Source organism: Solanum stenotomum, chromosome 2, assembly GCF_019186545.1.
Source record: "Solanum stenotomum isolate F172 chromosome 2, ASM1918654v1, whole genome shotgun sequence".
Taxonomy (NCBI): domain Eukaryota; kingdom Viridiplantae; phylum Streptophyta; class Magnoliopsida; order Solanales; family Solanaceae; genus Solanum; species Solanum stenotomum.
The window spans coordinates 25,339,773-25,357,849 of record NC_064283.1 but is presented as its reverse complement, the minus strand read 5'-3'; the positions used below and the strand labels follow the sequence as shown (position 1 = coordinate 25,357,849).

General features: G+C 31.6%; 2 protein-coding genes across 3 annotated transcripts; one reads left to right on the top strand and one right to left on the bottom strand.

Annotated features, from left to right (window-relative positions):
- The first annotated feature begins 5,629 nt into the window (after positions 1-5,629).
- On the top strand, positions 5,630-8,667 carry LOC125856834 (ethylene-responsive transcription factor RAP2-7-like). Of its 2 annotated transcripts, none has more exons than XM_049536478.1 (9): positions 5,630-6,254; positions 6,385-6,410; positions 6,488-6,518; positions 6,592-6,679; positions 6,757-6,884; positions 7,221-7,321; positions 7,423-7,553; positions 7,794-7,889; positions 8,096-8,667. In XM_049536478.1, exons 1-9 carry the CDS (start codon positions 5,857-5,859, stop codon positions 8,336-8,338), a joined length of 1,242 nt encoding a protein of 413 aa, XP_049392435.1. In that variant the 5' UTR covers positions 5,630-5,856; the 3' UTR covers positions 8,339-8,667. The 2 variants fall into 2 exon arrangements, with proteins under 2 accessions (XP_049392435.1, XP_049392434.1); XM_049536477.1 differs by having other exon boundaries at positions 5,633-6,254; positions 7,221-7,324.
- A 2,133-nt stretch (positions 8,668-10,800) lies between these two features.
- LOC125855625 (cytochrome P450 71AU50-like) lies at positions 10,801-12,615 on the bottom strand. The gene is made up of 2 exons (XM_049535373.1): positions 11,758-12,615; positions 10,801-11,452 (listed from the first exon to the last, which is right to left on the bottom strand). Exons 1-2 carry the CDS (start codon positions 12,613-12,615, stop codon positions 10,820-10,822), a joined length of 1,491 nt encoding a protein of 496 aa, XP_049391330.1. The 3' UTR covers positions 10,801-10,819.
- Between the last annotated feature and the right edge of the window lie 5,462 nt (positions 12,616-18,077).

Sequence of the window (18,077 nt, the reverse complement as noted above, 5' to 3'; positions counted from 1 at the left end):
AATAATAATAATAATAATAATAATAATAATAATTCATAATCCACCTTATTTATGACTATTTTTCTTGTCTTGATTATTTTTTACATCTTATTTTCCCCACTTTAAATTTTTAAAAAGAGATAAGGGTAAAAAATACTCTTAAACTATTTAGTTTTTTTTAGTTTCATACCTAAACTATTAAGAGTCTGAGTTTCAATGTTCCATACCAAAATTATCACTTATTAATTTGAGAAACAAACCTCTCTCTTTTATTATACTCTCATCATGATGTGTAATACATTCTCTTTTATTTAAAAAAAAAATTGGCACATCACCCTCTATATGGACAAAACTTTCTACCTTGACAAAAATTAAACAAATTATTAGTATTAGTTAAAGTTAAAGAGTAACCAACATGGGTTGTGGTGCATTGGTGGGACTATTTCACTCTTAACCAGAGGTCTCGGGTTCGAGCCCTGGGTATGGAGAAAATCTTGTAGGGAGTGCCACCCCCGAATGGGCCCTGCAGTGCGCAATCTGGATTTAGTCGGAGCTCTAATGTGGGCTCCGGACACCGAGTGGAAAACCAAAAAAAAAATAAAGTTAAAGANATATTTTCTTATTATGAATAAATACTTAATATTTTCCGCGCAACGCGCGGGCACGAATACTAGTAAAGTTAAAGAGTAAAGTATTACTATCCCCCCCTCCCCCAAAAAAAATAATATAAAATAAAATGTAAAATATTTTTCTTACCCCACTCCACCACTTCATTAAACTGTACTCCCCCCATCCCCCCACAAGAATCCCTTCAAATAATAATTTAGGTATTGTTTTAACTTTATTTATTAAAAAAATATCTATCTTACCAGTTACCACACATAATCCTCCGCTTTCAGATTTTTTTTTTCTCGTTTTGTGTTATATAAATTAGAATAGTTTTTTTACTTGTTGCAAGGCTTTTTTAATAATAAAATTTTATTTCTGTTATACTTGGTATGCAATTAGAAAATGATATTTTCCTAAAAATATATGTACAGATCTAGCACAAAGCAAGAAAAATGGAAAAAAAAAAAAAAAGGAGTGGATGGTTAGATGGGATGAAATAGAATTTTATTTTATTTTTAAAATAAAAATAATATCAGTTTTCTTTAGGAAGAAGTGGCGGAGGGATTGAGGTTTGAACTTTTTAAAAATATTTTATGAAAGAAATTTAAAAAATAAAAAGATGAGGGGTTTGTTTGGGTGCGGTGAGAAAAATATTTTCAAATTTCTTTTTTTTAAGTATATTGATCATATATTTAGTATATGTCACCTAAATTGTTTAACGGGTTTAAAAGTATAAGGTATATATATGTCATACACACCGAGGTATATATATATATTTACAGTTTAGTTTTTCTATACATGACATTATTTTGTTATTATTTTATCTCATATCTACTATCCCTCATATTAATGTTATTTCTTTTTCTTTTAAGGATAGAAATACTTTAATTTTAGCTTTTTAACTAATATTAATAGTTTATTTAATTTTTGTCAAAGTGAAATATTTATCCATGTAAAATGTCATGTGACAAGGTTTTTGCAAATAAAAGAGAAAATGTATTACACACATCATTGGAGTGTGTTTCTCAAACTAATAAGTGATAATTTAGATATGAAACTCACACTCTCAATAGTTTAGATATAAAACTAAAAAAAAAAAGAATAATTTAAATATGTTTATAACATTTATCTCTTTTAAAAATTATAGAAATATTAAAATACTTACATGCTACTACAAACTAATCATGATAAGCATTTATCCTTATTGCACGTATGATAAATTGATGGAAACATTTTTGTACCTATACACAATAAACAATTCCAATTGAAGTAATGGTTTTTCAGCCAAAAAGGGTTGTATTGGCAGTGGGATCCACATATTTATTTTTATACAATATTTGGAAGAAAGTAAGTACTACTACTAACTATTTTAAGAAGGGAACCAGTGGTTCTAACCTCAAAATTTAGTTAACTTCCTTCCATATATAGACTGTCCGGTCAACGTTGTCCAGCTTCTTCTGATCTGTCTGTCCCTTTTTGGCTCTTCCACTTTTCAACCAATTTGGAACCTCAAAACACTCTTATATTTGTTCCTTACTTCCATTTAAATAAAAAAATAGTGTTTCAATGAAAACGCTAATCAATTACTTATTTAATGACATCAAGATGAAACATACAATATTTGAACAAAAAATTTATTCAATTACTGTTTGATATCATCAAAGTGTATATATACTCTAATAATATCAAGAATGAAGAAATAATGATCTAGTGAATAGAACAAGTGAATAATGGGATAAATAGTTTGGACCGTGAGTCTAATCGAGATAAATATATTGATTTGGATCCCATTTAGGTAAATACTTTTATCTAATGAGTTCAATTTATGTAGTATTTCTTTTAAATGAAATCTTCCAAGTACAAAATATATAGCTCCCCTTTCTAACTTATTTGTCTTATTGTTTAACATCATAAGTCCTGAATTTTCAAAACAGGCTCCTTAACTGTGTCGACATTCTATTACTCTGCTAAATAATTTTCAAAAAAAACATGTTAACAATGCGGGTGTCCTAAGACATATTTTTAAAATTTAAGAATTCATGATTCAATTTTCTTTTTACTATTTTAAATTTCATATTAAATAAAAATAAAATATAATTGAAAAGGAGTAAAAGAATTGAAGTCTTTTCTTTACACGTCACTTCACTTTGCTAGTTTAAATAAGATAATTATTTTAATTTTATAGATGGCAACCTGCCATTAAAATAATTAGGTTAGCCGACTTGCTCAACGTTGCAGGCTTGCAGCATTTAAGCAGAAGTTACAAGTCCTGCATCTATTCCGCCTATTCTCAATTACGGTTAGTTCTTACAAAACTAGATTAATTAAACGAAAAAAGGAAGATTTTGTTTTTGTACCTCTATAAATAACTTTTATTTGTCTCTTAATACTTTTTCAACATAATTGTTTTTATTATTCAATTTTAGGGTTATATTGGCTTGTGTACTAAACAACAAGATTTTTGTTATGCAATTTGTATTCTAAATCAATACTACTGATTACAAACTTTTTCAGAAACAATAAATTCCAAAGTTTAAATCACGTAGTGAAGAACAGAAATTAATTAAGAAACTAATTACTGTAAAACATACCAGAATCTGTAACATTCGTATGAAACAGAAAGGAAAGAGAACCGAGCCCACTGGATGCACAATGTCCCCTTAAAGAAATTATTCTCCTCTAGTATCCGAAGTTTGAATTGGAATATATCCACCAAGGATAGAACGACTCTATTCACCAGTATATTGATACCTAAAACAATGGTGTCATCGAGCAACTCAAAGGCAGTAACATACACTAATAATGAATTTGTGCAGAAGAAGAAGAAGTTCAGAAAAATCGTAAGTGAAAAGTCCGAGGATTCACAAGTATTTATAGCCAAGTAGCACTAGTTCCGAAAGGTTGCAACCTTTTAGAAACCACACGACCATTCATGAAAGTCTGCAACCTTTCAAACGGTCATGGTTGTTCCTGAAAGTTACAACCTTTCATAACAATCTTCTCCAAAGATGGGAAATTCAAATAAAAATGGGAAAGATGTTTTAAATAAAGGTCGCGCGGATCCGAGTTGGTTCGGGTCGTTTCAGCTAGTTATTTAAATAATTAAAACGTCCTGGCCAGAAAATAATCTCTCAATCATTTTCCAAAGCCGAAGGTGAGTGAGCGACAACTATAGCGTGAGGGGGTCCCTCTTTCCAACCCTTTTAACAACTAGTAGAAGTGTTTCTCTATTTAAGCACTCTAACTTTTCTTTCCACCGCTAATGAGGGAGAAACGTCTTTTACTAAAGCATAAGAGAATCTTTTCAAATTCCTCTTTTCATCTTCCCTCCATTTCCATTTAATTCTTGTTATATACCCAACAATTTCCAACGAAGTTACATAAGTGGGGTGTAGGAGGATCGAGTATATATACACATACCTTACCACTATCTAATGGAGGTAGAGAGACTGTTTCGAAAGTGCCTCGACTCAAGTGCAACGAATTCAAGAACAAAGAAAAAGATAGTATATAAAACATACAACAAGCACAATAAAACGGGACAATAGTCGAAATACAGTAAATAACAAACAATGATAGATATCAAAACCAAGAACATAAATATGACTAGTATAACCACAAACACCTACAAGCCTAAACACTCGAAAAGCAAAACAATCATCCACTACCTACTAACCTTCCACCCTAATACGCGTCTTCCACACCTTCCTATCTAATGTCATGTCTTCAATAATCTGAAGTTGTCATGTCTTATCTAATCACATCTTTTCAATACTCGGCCTACATATACCTGTCATCATACCTAACCTCTCATACCTACAAGCCTAAACACTCGAAAAGCAAAACAATCATCCACTACCTACTAACTTTCTACCCTAATACGCGTCTTCCACACCTTCCTATCTAATGCCATGTCTTCAGTAATTTGAAGTTGTCATGTCCTATCTAATCACATATTTTCAATACTTCTTCGGCCTACATATACCTCTCATCATACCTACTACAACCAACCTCTCACATCTCATCATTGGGTGCATGCACATGTTCTCTTCATACATGTCCAAACCATCTCAATCACGCCCCCTCATCTTGTCAACCACATAAGTCATTCCCATCTTATCTCGAATATTCTCATACCTAGTTTTATCGCTCCTTGTATGCCCCCACATCTACCTCATCATCCTCAATTTTGTGACATTAATATTCTAAACATAACAGTTTTTTATTGACTAACTTCATACAACAAAGTCGACTTAACCACCACTCTATAAAATTTACCTTTAAATTTTTGATGGTACCAATCGAGATCCTAAATCTGAGAATCAAGATCGACAGAATTACACATAGAGGAAGAACAAATGATGTAGAGTAAAAATCTAGCTCCAAAGTGGATTAATTTTACTTTCTTAGTTAGGTTCCTTTTTCCTTTTTGTTTTCTCATTTGTTAGAAATAGTTTTCTCTCTTTTCTTTTATCTCGCTCTGTTTTATGGACTTACCGTTTGGATTAATGAAATGGGTGATGAAGTAGTCCAACCAAAATTGACATAAAAAAAATTATCTTTCGTTTTTTTTTTCTTAATATAAATATATTTTTCTTTTTGTAACCACATTTTCCTTAATTTTAACTTCTCACAATTCATGATTAAAATCATAAGATTACAAATATTTAAATATATTCAATATATCTTTAATTTAAAATTCACTTTAACTTTATAACAAGTTAAAATCAGATAAATAAATAATTGAGACAGAGTTATTTTCCCATTCCTATCCTTGCCTTTTCTGATATCCAAGAAAATGGTGAAAAGAGGTTAGTTAGCGAAATAAATATGTTTATATAATATACTCCAGTACTACATATGTTGGAGTTTCCTATAATGGAATAATAAGAAAATTGTGGATTCCTTGGTATAAATTGGTGACCACTTACCTAAAAAGGATAAAATTGCATTTTATTCTATACCTTAGTTTTACCCAAACACACTGCACTATACGTTACTTCCTTCCCTTCGTCTTCATTCTATCTATTCAATCCACTTGTAAGCCCTTTCATCACCATACACACACAACACAACCTTTCTCTCTCTCTCTCTTTATCAACTTGTAATATTGTGATTGCATCTTAATATTATCTTCTTCTCCAATAAACAAACTATTGATGATGATCTCTCAGTCTATTCCGCAAATAGTTTTGATTTCTTCTTCTTCTATTTTACTAGTTAGTTTATACATGTAATATATATCTGTGAAAAAGTGAAGTGGGAGATATGTTGGATCTGAATACATATACTCTTTTCTTCAAGGATGATTCTGCAACATCCAACACTGCTTCATCAGATTCCAACAGCTCCTCCTTCCAGCCTCGTAACCATTCACTTTCAACTCTTAATTTCTCCATACTTAAGAGCGATCGTGAAGATGAGAGTAGTACTACTGGTGATATGCTCACGAGACAGCTTTTTCCTGTGAAAGATGAGACGAAGAAGATTCAAGGTCAATCTCAGTGCTGGCTCAACTTGTCTGTATCGGAATCCGGTGGGGTACAAGTGCCCGTTTACAAACCTCCGGTGCATAAGAAAAGCCGACGTGGACCCAGGTCCCGTAGCTCTCAGTATCGTGGCGTCACATTTTACCGGCGAACTGGAAGATGGGAATCACACATCTGGTACTTCTCTTGAATTTTCAATTGCAGTAATAATTCACAACTTACTCTGCGTATTTATTTGATATTTTTAAAAAAATCTATCGAGATGCTTACTTTTATGCTGATTATTGTTCATTGGGTCGATGTGCAGGGATTGTGGGAAACAAGTGTATTTGGGTAAGCATCCATAAAAGTTAATTATATCGAAGACGAGTTTCCGTGTTGTTAATCTGAATTATACCGTTGTTTTTCAGGAGGATTTGATACAGCTCATGCTGCTGCTAGGTAAGAGTAAGAGCAGCAATCTATGTTTCATACTTTTGAACTAGATCTAAATGTTTTCTTTTGAATAATTTAGGGCATATGATCGAGCTGCAATAAAATTTCGGGGAGTTGATGCTGATATTAATTTCAATATAACTGATTACGACGAAGATATGAAGCAGGTAGAATAATTAATATTTGTGGAAGAATGATTGTGGATATCATTAAAATTTACAACTGTTTGTTCATTGATCTGCAGATGAAGAACTTGTCAAAAGAAGAATTTGTTCAGGTACTCCGTCGCCAAAGTAATGGCTTTTCTAGGGGAAATTCAAAATACAGATCAGGTGCAACCTTGCACAAATGTGGTCAATTCCTTGGGAAAAAGTAAGGATGCATAAAATTATCTATTTGAAAAATATTACTAGACGCATTATATTTTTATAATTTCGCGAGAAGTTTTATACACGGTGGTTTAGTTGATTTTTCTTTCAAATTTCTTGTCTAAACTACAAACTTATGGTGGTAGTTGATTATCGTTGGAAATGATAGGGGTCTCTAGTACTGCTCCTATAAGATTAAAGTGCTTGGTTGCATATATATTTGACAGCAAAGTCAAAGCTGAAGGTCCTTGTGATCATGAATTGATAGCCTTTTGGGACTGAATATCTCATTTTCTTAATCTCATCTAACCAAATCTGCACTTTCCTATTTGTGGTGCAGGGCGTATGAAAAAGCTGCTATCAAATGTAATGGAAGGGAAGCAGTTACCAACTTTGTGGCTAGCACGTATGAACGAGAAATGAAGGAGGATAATAAAGATGGTGGTACATCCATCTAACCTTATCTCTTATACATCTTTCTTGCAACTTGTGACATTTTGGTAACCTGCAGAATATGACAAGTTCTCTCAACATGTATGTAGGTAGTGGTGAGAATCTTGATCTGAACCTCTGGATTTCTCCGCCTTTGGAGGGTCTAAAGGGCGGTGAAATTGGTAGAAATGTACACTTCAATTTTGGAGGTCGCGATATGGTTATTGGCAAAACATTTGAGGTATTTTCTGATGTAAATACGTAAAAGACTTCATAGCTTATCTGTTTTCTCCTTAGTACATTCTCCGTGGCTTGAGCTTTTTGTCACTCTGCAAAATACTTTTGAAGATGCATCAACCAGTCTACTTCACATACTTTAATTAGTTCTAACTTCTATGTTCACTCTATAGCACGACTTTTCACTCTCTTCATTTTTCGGTTTTAATATTTTCTTCTTCACTCCTCTTTGTCAATCTTACAGATTGAAAGCTCCTCTACTGTTCCACAAGGTCCACCAACAGCGTCTAAGCTTTCCATATTGACTGGCATGTATCCTGTTTTTTCTCCCCACAGTACAGTAAGTATCGTGTTCTACTCAGACATGTACATGAGTTTTATGTTATATTGTAACACCAGGCAATGCTGACTGTCTTTTACCGTCTGCCAAATTAAAATTTCAAGGCTGCTCTAGCCTGGACATAGCTAATCGTCATTTATTTCAGAATCTATTGCTTCTTTTTATTTGAATGAAGCATGATGGAGATATTTCGTATTGTTTAACAGGAAGGAGCAATGACGAAGGCTGAAGCAGCAAGTTCGTCTCCAGGACTTCCAAATTGGGCTTGGAAAACACATAGCCAAGGTGTGGTCACTCCAGTGCCAGTGTTTTCTTCTTCTGCAGCATCATCAGGATTCTCTACTGCTACCACTCTGTATACAAATACCCTCCTACCGCCAAGCAACCAACTAAGTCTCCCCACAAACCCAACTTTCCAACACCCTCCGTTGACCCTTAACATCAGTTAAGACGGATTGCCACGACCACCTAATGATCGTGGAATACATGCTCAGTCAAGTGGCAAGTAGATAAAGGCTGTCACTGAACTATGAAATTCTTGGAATTCTGTTTCCATTGTGTGCATCATACATAAAGCAGCACCAAGTGTAAATTATTTAGCACATGATGATGTATAGGATGGTAGAATAAACTTAAAAAGACCTGCTACAATATAGCTATTAAACATGGGTGATTCTTAACCAGACTAAGTGTTCTGTTTGTAAAATAGAAAATGCTGAAGGGACTTGTGCTGTAAGAAATTTGCCTTGATCTGATCAGATTTTAGTTTTGATATTCTTCATGACCTACAATTTAGTTACTTAACTTTTCGACAAAGTCTGAAACATGTTACCTAACATATTCCAACGAAACAGTAAGGACAATAAATTAAGAACACAATGTTTTACGTGGAAAATACCTGGCTTAAAAGATGTAGAAAATCATGATCCGTACCCCTACAAGATTTAACTCCAGCTTCACCAAATCGCTTCACCAAATCACTGAGCCTCAACAGTTTAAGATTACAAACCTATGTAACCTAAGAAATTGTAAACTGTAATTCCTAACAACACACAAACCTCTCAAGTGTGTTTCCAAGTTTTCGAGTTACCTCAACTTGAAGACAACACTCTTTAATTAAGTTTATAACTCACTAATCTAAGATTCCATCAATATGACTACTCAATGAAAAACTCCTAATACATAAACTCTATAATAGGACTTGGTTCTTCATTGCGTTCCTTCAATCTTTTGGTAGCACTTGTGAAGTCAATTTGTCAATTGTCCTTTTGCTCTGTAAGTGTGAAGCCTTCTCCATTCAACAAGTACGGAAAACAAGCTCTACTAGTGACATTTCACATTGATTGTGTCTTTCCATCACTCCAAACACAACCCATCTTCACCCCCACCCTCCATAACGCTCAACTCAACCATCCCACTCCCTTAACTCTTCACCTCCATCTTTTATAGTATTTGTCTAAATTATATGAAAATAATTTCATGTGAGAACAAATATAATAAAAGGGGGAACGAAAAAGGTAAATATGAAAAAAATAATGTGAGTTCATGTTAGTTGTCAGGTTATAATTAAAGCAACAAAATAGATAAACACGTAAGAAAGGATAGTACAACTACCTAAAAACTATTTCAATTTTCTATTAAAAGTAGGGGTGTTCATGATCGGATTGATTTGGGTTTTTCAAATATCAAATCAAATCATTTTTGTCAAATTTTAAATTTATAAACCAAACCAAATGAATAAAACTCAGGTTTTTCAACCTCGGCTTTTTCGGGGTTGGTTCGGATGTTTTAAATATCAAACCAAATCATTTGTGTCGAATTTTTAAATTTTTAAATCAAATTAAACTAATAAAACTAGAATTTTTCGAGTTTTTGAATTTTTTTTGAAAAAGTATTAAAACAAACATATAATTAACTTGTGCTCCAAATATTTCTTTAGTCTAACCAAAATACAACTATCTAAGGTGTTTCTTAAAAAAATAACACAAAATATGAGATGAGTGATGACACTTAAATATTCAATAAAAAATAACAATGAAATCGTATAAAATAAATATTTCAAATTGATAAGTCATAATGAAAATGATCATAATTTAAAAGTACTACCCGTGCTAAAGTAAGTCTAATAGGTATTAATTACATGATTAAACATTGAAGAAAAATTAAAATTATGTTATGTATTTTAAATGTCAAAACCAATGTAAAACTAAAGAACAAATATTCAACATTACTGTCATTCTTAGTATTGAATTTTTATTTTTTTTGTTAGCATTAGTATTGATTTGATTTTGAATTGAGCTTTATTAGAGGTACTAATATATATGGACTATAACCTTTATTTGACTATTCAAAATTTTAAGTCTAAAAAAATTGAATAAATATGTTAAAAGATAAAAATTATGAAAACGTATTAATAATATTTAGAAATTACATCAAAGTAAATACTTTATATATAAAATAAATTATATATGTATAATGTGGGGTTGGTTTGGTTTCGGGCTAACTTTTTTTAGTTAAAACCAAACCAATCCAAGTAAAGTCGATTTTTTTTTTCAATACCAAACCAAGTCAAACCAAATCATTGGTCGGGTTTTTTTTGGTTTGATTCGATTTTTGGTTCGATTTTGTACACCCCTAATTAAAAGGTAAAAAAATAAATTAAAAAGGTAAAAATTTATTATATTACCCACTCCTTTTTTTTTCAAATTTAACATTACACGAGATATTTTAAAATTTGTCAGCTCTGTATATGAGGTATTTACTTTAAATTTACATGGTAGGTGCTAAATTTATACTACTATAATAGTAGTTAAATAGTTGCAGTATGCATTGATCTATCACCATAGGTGCCAGGGTACGTACATTATTCATTTAAAATCATGACCACAAGACAAATTCCCCTCCTGTTAAAGAACAGTGCAACTGTTGTTTTAACATTTATTTTGTGAAAATTTCAATCGATATGACTTGGGAATGACCATTAGATGTTGAGCTCTAGCTAATACTAAACCAAATTTCTCAGTCATGTCAACATCTTTTGGTATCATACCATTTGGTAACTCCCAATCAAAGCAGTGAACCAATTGTGCTACCAACAATCGAACAATGGTGAGTCCTAGCTGCATACCGGGGCAACTTCTTCTGCCAGATCCAAATGGTAAAAGTTGAAAATCCCGTCCCCTAAGATCAATGTTGCATTCCAAAAACCTCTCTGGTTTGAACTTCTCTGGCTCAGGCCAAACATTTGGATCCCTCCCAATTGCCCAAACATTGATTAATAGTCGGGATCCTTTACGTATATGAAAATCATCAACCCTGCAATCTTCAATTGACTCGTGAGGAATTAATAGTGGCGCGACTGGATGGAGCCTAAAACCTTCTTTTATGACCATATCTAAGTACTCCAGACTTTCTAAATCCCTCTCTTCCACCATCCTCTTTCTCCCAACTACTCGTTCCATCTCGTTTTGAAGTTTTTTCATTACATCAGGGTGTCTTAGAACTTCTGATAAAATCCATTCAACTGCTGTTGATGATGTATCCATTGAAGCCACCAGCAAGTCCTATATGTTGGGTTCAGAAGAATCATGATGTTATGCGGAGCTTACAATTGCAAATCATAATGTTGATAAATTGAAATACAAAAACTATACTAAAAAACATAATATTATTATATGATTTGACCAATTGACCTACATATTATAACTGTTGAGAGAAAATCTCTCCTAAACAGAACCCTTTAAACTACTTTTTGTCGCTATAAAATTACTCAACTTATTATGGATGATCTCTCCAAAAATAGTTACTAGTTATTTTCTGTAAAATCACACAAGCAAAAGTGTAGTACAGTTAAAGAGTAGTGAATTACCAGCAAAATGGCTTTGACATGATGATGATCAAACTCGAACTCAGCTTCATTAGAGTGCATAATGCCCATAAGTGTATCAACAATATCCTTAGCTTGATTCTTGTCACTGAATTTATGAAGGTGCTCGTCGATAACTCTCTCCAGAAACTCATCAAAAGGCTTAGCTAATTCCTTCATACGACGAGACAATCCTTGGAGATCAAACACACCAAGAAAGGGAATATAATCACCAAGTTTTGGCCTTGCTGCTATACACATTGTCTCTTTAACCAATTCATTAAAACCAAGATCCTCATCCATGTACTTCTTCCCAAATATCATCAAACAAGACATGTTGGCACTAAGAGATGCAATTTTATCAGTAAGATCAACCACAACACCGCGATGTTGTTTGAGGAAATTGACAAGAATTCCAAGCTCTTGTTTCCTCATAGACTGAAATGAATGAATCTTGGCACAGCTAAGTAATTGTAGAGTACACAATTTACGCATGTTTCGCCAATAAGATCCATACTTGCTAGACACAAGATTTCTCTGATCATAGAAAATGTATCGAGAAACCTCACTATATGGTCTACTAGCAAAAACAAGATCATGGTTCTTCAAGAATTGTTGTGCAGCATAAGGAGATGAAGCAACAATGACAGGAACAAGACCGAAACGCATCAACATTATAGGGCCATATTTTTTGGCTATTTTATGAAGATCATGGTGAATATTCTTGCCTACCATATGAAGATTACCAATAAGTGGAAGCCCTCTAGGCCCTGGAGGAACTTTCTTCTTCCATGTTAATTCTTGAATAAGATAAGTAAACAATGCAACTAATACAAGAGCTAGCCAAATACAATAAGCCATCCTCCCTTTTTTCTTAATAATGTATACTTCCTTCCTCACAATAATATATAGACATTTACCAACATGGGGTTGTGGTGCACTAGTGGGATCGGAGTGCTTCACCCTTAACCAAAGGTCTCGGATTCGAGCCCCTGGATATGGAGAGAATCTTGTTGGGAGCGTCACCCCTGAATAGGCCCTGCAGTGCGCGATCTGAATTTAATTAGTCGGAGCTCCAATGTAAGCTCCGAACACTAGGTGGAAAACCAAAAAATATATATATATATATAGACATTTCATTGAATACCAAATTTAAGAAAGAAATTAGAAATTTAACCTTTTGTAGCTATAAAATCATGTCATTAACCAATAAAGTAACAAGTTCAAGTTAAATTACTTTTAAATATAAAAAGTATCTTTTTAAAATAAAATAAAATGGTCTGTGTGTTACATTTAAAATTTAAGTGTAAAATCCCATAAGGTAAAAATGAGTCAAATCCCATTTAGTCTTCATCGTTAATATTACATATATTGACTTTCCTAACCAAGTAACTTCTATTGGTGGAACTTTCCGAAAGTGGTGGTGTCCAAAAAGGATCTCCTTGTCTATTTTCCTACCATCAACAAAAATAATCTTCAGCGGTAATTAATTAACGGTAATAGCTTAATTATCGTTAAATATATATTTTTAGCGACAATTAGTACTGTACTCTTTGTATGTCTCTAAAACATTTAGCGACATTTGATCTAATCACATTTAACTAATGCTGGTAAAGACTTTAACACTTTTTATTAATGTGTCTATTTATTGCCGTTAAAAGTTGTTTTTATTGTAGTGCTAATCTATCCTCTCTGAACACGTGTTTGATGGTTGTTGCTCCAATTTTCTCCATTAAGTACCGGCATAGCACTAACATTAACGTTCTTGAATGTGAATTATTTACTTTTCTCATAATTATATTAACACGTACCCAATTAAAGTTTTAAATGCTTGCAAACCCATTAAGTGTTATAATTAGGTACTACAAACTATATCCCTAATCCCTACCATAGGTTCAGCTATCTATTGGAGTTTGGCTATATCTGATTAAATTACATCAACATTTTAATTTAAAAAATTAATGTAATTACTTGAAGCAAATTATAGTGAGTTTTTTTTTTCTTTCTTTTGGTTTTTGACGTTCCAATCCGTATTTTATAAACGTTTATTTGTGATTTTTGTTATTTAAACAACTAAAAAGAATTCTTTTATAATTTAGTACGATATATAATATTGATTAACGGACCACGACTTAACAACTGTTAAATTAAATAGAGCCATATAGCACACTAAATTACTGCGCTATATACCTCCCAAAATATTACTCCAACACTTAGTTATTTTGTATATATAACTAATGAAATATTACTCAGTGACTTTTTGTAGGGTTTAGATTAAGTGTGTTACTTATAGGATTTAAGGTTAGTTATAGTTGTGGTAGTTTATTCGCCCATTTTATTTTTGATTACTGAAAAGATAATTATCAATTAGTTGTTTTAAACAATAGAACTATGGAGTTGCAAGACTTTCCAAGTTGGTGCATAATTATGTTTCGAATATGTGAAGATTTTTTACTTTTTACTATTAGAAATTGACACATATATAACTGTTATATATAATTGGCAATATATAGTCCAATATTAATTAGCAATTAATAGACAAATAAAAAACTGGCACATATTAGCCCAAAAGTAATAAATCGGCATTTTTAAAATAAAAAAAATAATATCATTTTTCTTGTAATTTCCAACAATTTCTCTAGCGATTATTTAGAATTTTCTCTCTCCTTTTAAATTATAATCTTTTAAATCATAAAAGATATTTAACATTATCTCTCTACTAACTTCTAACCATTTCTACTTAAAATTGGCAAAACTATTTAAAATTATTTCTCTCCTTAAAATAAGCAAAAATACTTGATATTTACCTTTTTAACCAATGTAACTTGTATTCATAAGAATAGTGATTGTCTTTATATTCCTATGAATTAGGAATGTCATTTTACGGATACATGTAGCTAGGGTGTTCATGGGGCGGTTTGGATCGGTTATTGGTCAAAAACAAAACCAAACCAACATAATCAATTTTAAAATTATCAAAACCAAACCAAATATAATATACATTTATCGGTTTGGTGGTTATCGATTTCGGTTTGGTTTGGTTCGGTTATTAACAATACACAAAAATAAAAGAAACAATTCATTCAAATGTGAAAAAAGTAACAACAATCCATTCAAAACGAAAAATAGTTAGAGTGACTTAAATTACTGAACTTTCGATCACTGAATTTACTATCAAAAAAGCTTTAAAATTCACTACATTGGCCTAGAAGGAAGAGACAATAACGTTTTCAGTCCCACAAAAAATGTTCATAGACACTCATATACATGAAATCAATAAGATAAATGTTTTCACCTCGGGGATTTTTGCTTTCAATAAGTAAATTATAATTTTTTTTAATGAAAACATATATAAGATCTTTAAAATTGTTTATAGAAACAATATATTCAGTATGTATATTAATAAAATATATGTATATAATTCATCGGTTCGGTTCGGTTATTTCTTCGGTTTTTTCGAATAAAATCATAACCATACCAAATACTATCGATTTTCAAAAATCTAAAATCAAACTAAACCAAACCAAACCCAAATAAAATCAGTTTTATTTTATCAGTTTGGTTCGGTTTTTTAGTTTGGATCAATTTTTATCCAAATCGTGAACACCCCTACATGTAACAATTTAATTTTTTTATGTATACATTAACTAAATTGCAATTTATTTTTGTATACATTTATTTAACATATTGATTTAGTTAATGTATAATTATTTTATTTTATAAATTTTATTGTATACATTGATTTGGCAAATGCAATATGTATACATTACTTATATTTTATTTGTATACATTAACAATATACATAAGTATATTGTACAACTGTTGATATCTACCTCTAATTGATATATTACTTTCGTCAAAATATTTTGAGACATACAATTAGATTGGTATATATATTGTCAACTGCATATACATAATATCATATTTCGTATACATTCAGTATGAAGACATAACAATTTATACGAATTCATATTTCATGGTGATAGTGTCATATTCAAAATGTGTTCTCCTCTATCAATTTGTATACTCATAACATTGTGTATCGTCACTTTAGAGATCCTCTATTGTAATGACAACAAATTTTGAAAATATTATTTTTTTTAATCGTTGGTAGTAAAATCTTCAAAATCAGAACCATTATTTCAATTGTTGACAGTATACTTAGAATAATCTCTGTTACTCATTAAATTTAGAATAAAAATTGCATAGAATAAAAATAAGATACTCCCGGCTGAAAGATATATAATTCCCAAACACTATATTTTTTTGGAGAAAAACACGACGAATGAATATTCAATTTATTCATGAGATTCAATTTCCTCAACAAGAGATCATTGTGTAATGGGTATCTAATGATAGAAATATTTTTTAGAAAAAAAGAAGAAGAAGATATAGTTGAAGAATTATGAGAATCAATTTCCCCAATAAGAGAGGTGTAATGGGTATCTAATGGAAGAAGCGTATTTTTAGAAAAAAAGAAGAAGAAAGATACAGTTGAAGATATAGAGAAAGAAGGAACAATAAAGTAATTTTTTTTCTTTTCAAGAAATAAAAGGATGTGTCTAGGAAATAGAGAGAATAACTCAAAAAATAATAATCACTTTTTTAAAAAATAAACGTAGCTATTGAATGCCAATAAATATTTTTTTAAAAAATAATTTGCAAATAAATTAAAAATGAGTTATTTATTGCCAATTAAATTCATAGGTTGTCATGTCATGCCATTTTTTCTTTAAAAAATGTTAACCGATGTATCAACTAGAAGATCATCTTGCACATGAAGCTAAAATTTTCATATTTTTTCTAAGAAAAAACGTCCAACAACCATGGAAGAGCGCTTCAAGACCTCTGAGGTAAGAAAACACCACATTCTAGCTCAAATGCTCAGCAATGACTTGGGATTGTTAATTTATATCTTGTGTATTTGTAATTAGTTGAATATTCTCTTAGTTATCAAATGGGTCTTTGATTATCAGGTTAATCTCATGTTATAATTACTTTTCTAAGGGGATGATCAAGGACTTACCCATTTACTTTGATTTAGCTTGAAAGAGTTAATTGAAGTTGGAAAAGATTTATTGGTGCTAATTTGAGGATTAATTTGTCAAATAATGGATTCAAGCTAGTGATAGTAAAATCTTAGTATTGCCTAAAATTGAATTGTCTTTGTTGATACTTAGCTAGGTTTGAAAGAGCTAATTGAGAAATATTTACCAACAATTGAAAGATATAGGTAAATAATTGAGATTCCAAGGCATGCTTGATATGACACATGGTTAATTGAAAAGCTATGCAAATAATGTACAATGGATCGTAATAGAGATTGATTATTTTTCCATTCTCAACTCTCTTTGGTATTTTTTCTTGAGAAGGTCATTGGTCATTCTATCCTCTACCTAGTTATTTTTAGTTCTCATATTCATTTCGTTATCGAAAACCCTCCAAAAAGTACTTGTATTAATTGTTCGAATTTAAATGAGTAGCTTATAATTCTTTGTTTCTTCAATCGTCTATACATTGTTTATTGTGGGATTCGACCCTAACCTCATTTGTTGGGTATTAATTTACATAAGATCGGTTACAATGTGTATTCCTGACAGCTCGAGGGATCATTCTTAGTTTTACTGCCTATTATGAGTCTGTGGGATCATTTCAGATAGCCAAATGAATCATTCTCAATATTACTTTTATTACACCTATAGTTGAGTTCTAATTGATCTATGCAATGTCTCAGAGATCCTACGGAGTGGTCAGTAAAGTGATTTTATGCATGAATTGTTGTCATTTTTAATGATATATAATTGAAGAAAAAATTTAGGCCCTTGTTTACTTATATGTAGGTATTCCTTCGAAATGAAAAGAATGAATGATTAAAGCTAGAATGTAACAATTTGAAGTTGGAAAGAAATTTGTGTGTAGTAGAGTTGCACTTGCGTTTTGCATGTTCAATGCTTTTGTGTTGGAATGTATGCGTCCACTTAAGTCGATGGGACCAGGTCCTCAACACAGTTACAATATTTGACAGTAGAGAACAAATGTTGAAAGTAAAGATTGACAAGAGAGTTTACGTGGAAATCTCCTTGCTCAAGGGAGTAAAACCACAACCTAGCCTGCCAGGACTTTTAGAACTACTTTTCACTAATCTTCTCCAAGAAACAGTAAAAGCCAATTACAAATTGAGATTAGCCTGTTAATCCCAACTCTAAGTAACACCTCCTATTACTTAGATGAGCTAGAGTAGATACCACACTACCCACTATACTAATCCTATTAAGATTAATATAGACTTTTAGAGTAAGAACCTAAGTTACCCTTAACCTAGT